Below are 5,933 nucleotides of genomic sequence, written 5' to 3' on the forward strand. Positions count from 1 at the left end.
CTTGAGATCAAGTCTTTATTTTTTTGTTTTATCTTTGAGATTTGTCTTTGAGTGATCAGGTACATGCGAACACGCTCCAGAAGTTCAGAGCCTCCTCAGCCTTACAACAACAACATAAAACTGCTTGAAAGAATAGCTAGAGAGAGGGCTGTGAATCAGGAACGTTTGGGCATGGATGAACAAGCAACGATTGAGCAATAGGCTCAAGAAGCCGAGCATCAGGCTCACTTAAACCAGGCACAAGCTGAGAGGAATGAGCAACAAGCCTTTGTAAATCAGAACATGGTTCAGCGGAATGAAAGACAAGCTCAGCAAAACCAGCAACAGCTAACCGCAATGAGCAAGAGGCTCAGAACGTTCCTCAGCCCCAGCCACAAGCTCAGAGGCAACCTCCACAAGTTTTTGTTGTTGAGAACAATAGAGCTAATGCACACCAGTACCGAGCTGGGATTCAAGCACAACTGGTTCAAAACAACAACTTCGAAGTTAAAGCTTCCTTGCTCAATATGGTGCATAACTCTAAGTTCCACGGCTTACCAATGGAGGACCCTTTGGAGCACTTAGACCAGTTTGACCGTGTGTGTGATCTCACCAAGATCAATGGTGTCTCGGAGGACAGCTTTAAACTCAGATTGTTTCCCTTCAGCTTAGGGGACAAGGCGCATCAATGGGAGAAGAATCTTCCAAGAGGAACAATACAAACTTGGGAGCAGTGCAAGCTAGCTTTTCTGTCCAAGTTCTTCTCATTTTCTAGAACCACTAAGCTAAGAAACCAAATCTCCAGCTTTACACAGCACACAAATGAGAGCTTTGGAGAAGCTTAGGAACGGTTTCAAAGCTATACCAATCAGTGTCATCATCACGGTTTCTGAGAGGCCTCTCTAATAAGTACATTGTACAGAGGAGCCCTCCCCAAGATCAGGAACCAACTGGATACATCATCAAATGGAAAATTTCTTGGGAAAGAAATCAATGCCGCTTTGGAGTTAGTTGAGAATCTTGCTATGTCCAATGACACTTATGGTGAAGATTTCGACAGGGCGAATAGAACAGAGGGATCTAGCAAGGAGTTGAGGATGGAAAAGGATATAAGGGAGCTTCAAAACAAGTTAGACAAGGTGCTAGTGGCAACACAAAAGCCTATACCCTTTTTAGGCGAGTTTGATGAGCAAGGACCGAGCTTTGAGAATGTAAATGAGGATGGCCTCACAGAAGAAGAAATCAATTACATTGGGAACCAAAACCGATATCAGAGGTTCAACAACTTTAACTCAAATCAGAACTTCTCATATAGGAACCCCAATGTAGCCAATCTTCAAGATCAGGTGTATCTGAATACTCAAGGTCAGCAGAGTTATGTTCCCAAAGGAAATTTTCAAGGGAACTTTGTGCCTAAGCAACAGTTTGCTCGGCAGCAATAGAGATATGGACAGCAGCAGCAACCAGTTCAGAGCAGTAACTTCAGTTCTCAGCCTCAGAAACCAAAGTTCCATCAGGGTTCAGTCCACAGCAGTTTCAGCATCAAGCGGTTCAACAACAGCAGCCAATGGGACCAGACTTGTGTGGTGTGCTTCAGCAGTTGTTACAAGGACAACAAAGGTTTGAGAGTGGGTTTTCTGATCTAGGTTCCAAGTATGCGTCCATTCAACAAGAAATTAGGGAGCTTAAACAGAATAAAGCTTCAACTTCAAGAGGACAAGGTGTTTTACCTGGAAAACCCAAACCAAATCCCAAAGAATATATCAGCGCCATCACCTTGAGAAGTGGCAAAGAGTTAGCCGGTCCAGCACAGAACAGAGTGCTCATTGAGGATAATGAGCAAATCGGTGGGGAGGCAGCCCCAAGGGATGAGCAAGAGGATGAGTTTCAAAGAAAGAAACAGCTAAAAAAGTAGAGAAGGAATCAGAACCTGAGAAACCTTATGTTCCACCACATTCTTATCAGCCTAAGCTTTCTTTTCCAGGGAGATTCAAGAAACAAATCCTAGACAAGACAAGAGCAGTGTTTGAAAAGCACTTGTAGAACACTTAGATGACAATGCCGATCATAGAAGCTTTTCTCATGATTCCTCAACTTGGAAAATTTCTAAAAGATGCGATCTTGAACAAGACCAAGGAGCTACAAGGAATGGTCATTCTGAGTCATGAGTGCAGTGCCATTATTCAGAGGAGAACAGTTCCAAGGAAGCTATCTGATCCAGGGAGCTTTACTCTACCTTGTGCTATAGGTCCTTTGAATTTTGCTAGCTGTTTGTGTGATTTGGGAGCTTCAGTAAGCTTAATGCCTTATACTATTGCAAAAAGGTTGGGGTACAACAGCTATAAGCCAGCAAGGATCTCTCTAGTACTCACTGATATGACAGTAAGGTTGCCAATCGGGTTATTTGAAGATTTGCCTCTAAAAATTGGTGAGATTGAGATCCCAACAGACTTTATAGTCTTGGAGATGGATGAAGAGCCGGTTGATCCTATCAATTTGGGAAGGCCTTTCTTGGCCACAGCAGGAGCGATCATAGATGTTAGAGGAGGTATGATCGGCAGACAAGTCTTCTACATCAAGACAATGGAGGAGCTTGTTGATGAGCTCCTTGAAGAACTGAACACAGAGGATCCTCTCCAAGTGGTTTTGACAAAAGATTAAGGTGAACATGGGTACTTGAATGAAGAGAGTGAAGCCTACAAGCGGTTCTTGGATCAGCCGAAGGAACTTGATGCAAAAACAAGGTTTTTGGAGCTAGAACCAAGCGGCCTTGAGATCTTGGACATCAGGGGTTCCAATACAAGTCAGGGAACACCTCGGGGATGCATGGCCGTGGGTTCACAAGCCGAGGACAAGGGTGAACCGCATGAGCAAATCAACACCAAGGAAGCTGCCGATGAACAAAGCGGCTTGATGAAGATTGGGACGAATCAAAGGTGACCCCTGTTGAGCTAAAACCTCTACCAACTGGGCTGAGGTATGCTTTACTTGGCTCTAACTCTTCATACCCTCTTATCATTAACGATAAGTTGCTAGAGGATCAAGAGCATGCATTGTTAAACGAGTTGATGAAACATAGGAGAGAAATTGGTTACTCTTTGGATGACATAAAGGGTATCTCACCCAACCTATAAACTCATATAATTCACCTTGAGGATGAATCTATGTCATCCATTGAGCACCAAAGGAAGCTCAATCCCAACTTGAAAGAGGTAGTGAAAAAAGAGATTCTTAACTCCTAGAGGCTGGGATCATCTATCCTATCTCAGACTCTATATGGGTTTCACTAGTTCATATGGTTCCCAAAAAGGGAGGAATGACAGTGATAAAAAATGAGAGGGATAAGTTGATAGCTACACGGACTATCACAGGTCACAGAATGTGTATAGACTATCGAAAGCGGAAGGCAGTCTCTAGGAAGGACCATTTCCTTTACTTTTTATTGACCAGATGCTAGAGAGGCTCGCATACCATCCATTCTTTTGTTTTCTAGACGGTTACTCTGGATTCTTTCAAATACCTATAGATCCAAGAGACCAAGAGAAGACTACATTTACCTGTCTCTATGGGACCTTTGCATATAGGCACATGCCATTTGGACTGTGCAACGCACCTGCCACATTCCAACGTTGCATGATGAGCATCTTTTCGGATCTAATTGAAGAGAAAGTAGAGGTGTCCATGGACGAATTTTTAGTCTATGGATCCTCCTTCTCTGTTTGTCTTTCTAATATTTCTCAAGTCCTAAGAAGGTGTGAGGAGAACATCTTGGTTTTAAACTGGGAAAAGTGCCATTTTATGGTGCAAGAGGGCATTGTGCTTGGGCATAAGGTTTCTGAGGCAGGGATTGAAGTTGATAAGGCCAAAGTGGAGGTGATGGTGAACTTGGAGCCTCCAAACTCGGTCAAAGGAATAAGGAGTTTCTTAGGGCACGCCGGCTTCTATAGAAGGTTTATCAAAGACTTTTCTAAGATAAGACAAGAAAGGCATTGAAAATGGAGCAGCCGATCATCTTTCACGGTTAAGAGTGGACTCAGATATCCCTCTAGATGATTCTTTATGATAACACCGTATTTTGACCACTTTTATGGATCGTTTTGAAATACTTTTTCTATGTTTTTAATTGCTTTTAAGTACTTTTATCACATTTTTCTAGTATTTGTAGTTTCAAGACTCTTTTCATGAAACTTAGGGAAAAGCTTAACAAAATGGATAGAAAACCAGATTTCAGCTCACAGTCAAACCGTCAGAAGTTCACCCCTGATTGAAGGCCTTCTCACCGTCCGATCAAGCTCAAATTTGGAGACCTTAAAGATGGAAGTATCAGCTTTCCAGTGCACTTTACAGCTTGGCAATCCAACGGTTCGATCAAAAGATACGCGAAGAGCAAGATGTCCCGTAAACCAGCCGGCAAGCACTTCCACCCGCGGCCAACAAGCAATTTCCCGCGGTCAGGAGCATCCCGACCGCGGAAAACCACTCATTCCCCAGGGTCAGAGCACTCCCGACCGCGGCCAGCAACCTCTGAGCCCAAAAGCTCATTTCTGAAGCCCACAATGATTCCTTCATTTGGAGAAACCCTAAGTGACGTCCAGAGAGGTCTTGAGCACTATAAATACATGTCTTAGGAACCCTAAATAAAAAAGAACCGAATACCATCTATCATTACTTCATACTTTTATTGTTTTTGCTTTAGCTTTTAGGGAGAGAGAGATTTGTTCTCTTGAACCCTTGTTCTTTCTTTTTCAATTTCGGTTTCTATTCTACTTATTAATACTATGTTTTTGATTTCGTTCATCATGTCTGAGTAGTTTTATTGTTGGGATTAAGGGATTTTCGATGGGGATTTATATGTTCGATGAGGATTCCATGAGCTTTTGAGCCGAATCTTAGAACTTTTTCTTCTGAATTCGTTTTTACTGCATGAGAGTAGCGTCATGAACTACAATCTGATCCAGATGCTTGGTGACACGAAAGTGTTCATCAGGTATCAGATCTAGTTTGGGAGAGCAAAACAAACATAGGAGTGGAAACCTACCTATGGGCGATTTGTGAATTAGGACGAGTCTTAAACATAATGCATCTCTTCTCTTCCAGGGCCAGAGTGGAAACCTACTGGTCAGGGTTGAGAGAGATAGTTGTATATGATCACGACAGTGGCGTATTCATACGTCCGTGACTCCAGTTCGAAAAGCTAAAGCTAAGATCTTATCAATTTTACTCTATAGCAATGTTTTGAATCGTTCGTACCCCTGAGAAAACTTCCCTGAAGCCCAATGCCTTCTTTCCCATTTATTTATACCGATTTTTCTTTCAGCTTTAGTTCAATATTGTCTTTCCTTTTTAGTTCATTTTCATTTAAGCAATTAGATATCCAGTTTTTACATTTTTAGTCATTTTCGTTAAGTTTAGTTATTACGTCATTTAATTCCCGTATTCTCTTTTAATATTTCGTTTTACATTTTAAACACACTACCAAACCCCCACAAAACCGTTTTGGTTCTAGAATTCCTTACTTAATACTTATTTCAAAGGCTTTTTGCAGGAAAAGATCCTCCTTCCCTGTGGATTCGATCCCTAAGTACTACAATCGATCAGCTGTGCACTTGCGGCTATTGAATTCATTTAGGGTGAAACTTGACAACCCTCGACAACCACATCAAGTCACCACCATCAAGGTTTTGGCGCCGTTGCCGGGGAAGGCACGCGTTTTCTTTTCTGCAAAACCCCGAGAAAGGTTAGTAAATCGACGCTAGAACCCCCTTTTCTGCAATTTTCCATTTTTCGGTTATTTTGTTTCCATTTCAGAAGATATGGATCCTATAAATCGAAATATACACTATGAGGAAGGTTTCTATAACACTCCTCAAGCCACCAGACGCAGAGAGAAGCATCTACGCGATCTCTACAAAAAAACTCAAAGCGAAGACTACAGAACGTCCCAGAAGGAGCCC

General features: G+C 42.3%; 1 protein-coding gene and 1 non-coding gene across 2 annotated transcripts; one reads left to right on the forward strand and one right to left on the reverse strand.

Annotated features, from left to right (window-relative positions):
- Nucleotides 1-506: 506 nt before the first annotated feature.
- Nucleotides 507-1,421, forward strand: LOC112089110. The gene is made up of 2 exons (XM_024160086.1): nt 507-736; nt 902-1,421. The coding sequence occupies exons 1-2, from the start codon at nt 507-509 to the stop codon at nt 1,419-1,421; spliced, it is 750 nt and encodes a 249-aa protein (XP_024015854.1).
- On the reverse strand, nt 762-868 carry LOC112089493. Its single transcript, XR_002901131.1, has one exon. It is a non-coding gene; the product is annotated as a small nucleolar RNA R71 (small nucleolar RNA).
- Nucleotides 1,422-5,933: the final 4,512 nt, after the last annotated feature.

Source organism: Eutrema salsugineum, unplaced genomic scaffold, assembly GCF_000478725.1.
Source record: "Eutrema salsugineum unplaced genomic scaffold, Eutsalg1_0 scaffold_12, whole genome shotgun sequence".
Classification (NCBI taxonomy): domain Eukaryota; kingdom Viridiplantae; phylum Streptophyta; class Magnoliopsida; order Brassicales; family Brassicaceae; genus Eutrema; species Eutrema salsugineum.

Excerpts from the sequence above, each read along its gene's own strand:
- LOC112089110 (XM_024160086.1), top strand. The coding sequence starts at position 507 with ATGGTGCATAACTCTAAGTTCCACGGCTTACCAATGGAGGACCCTTTG. Across the intron at positions 737-901 it reads AAGCTAGCTTTTCTGTCCAA|AGGAGCCCTCCCCAAGATCA; the intron begins GTTCTTCTCATT and ends TACATTGTACAG.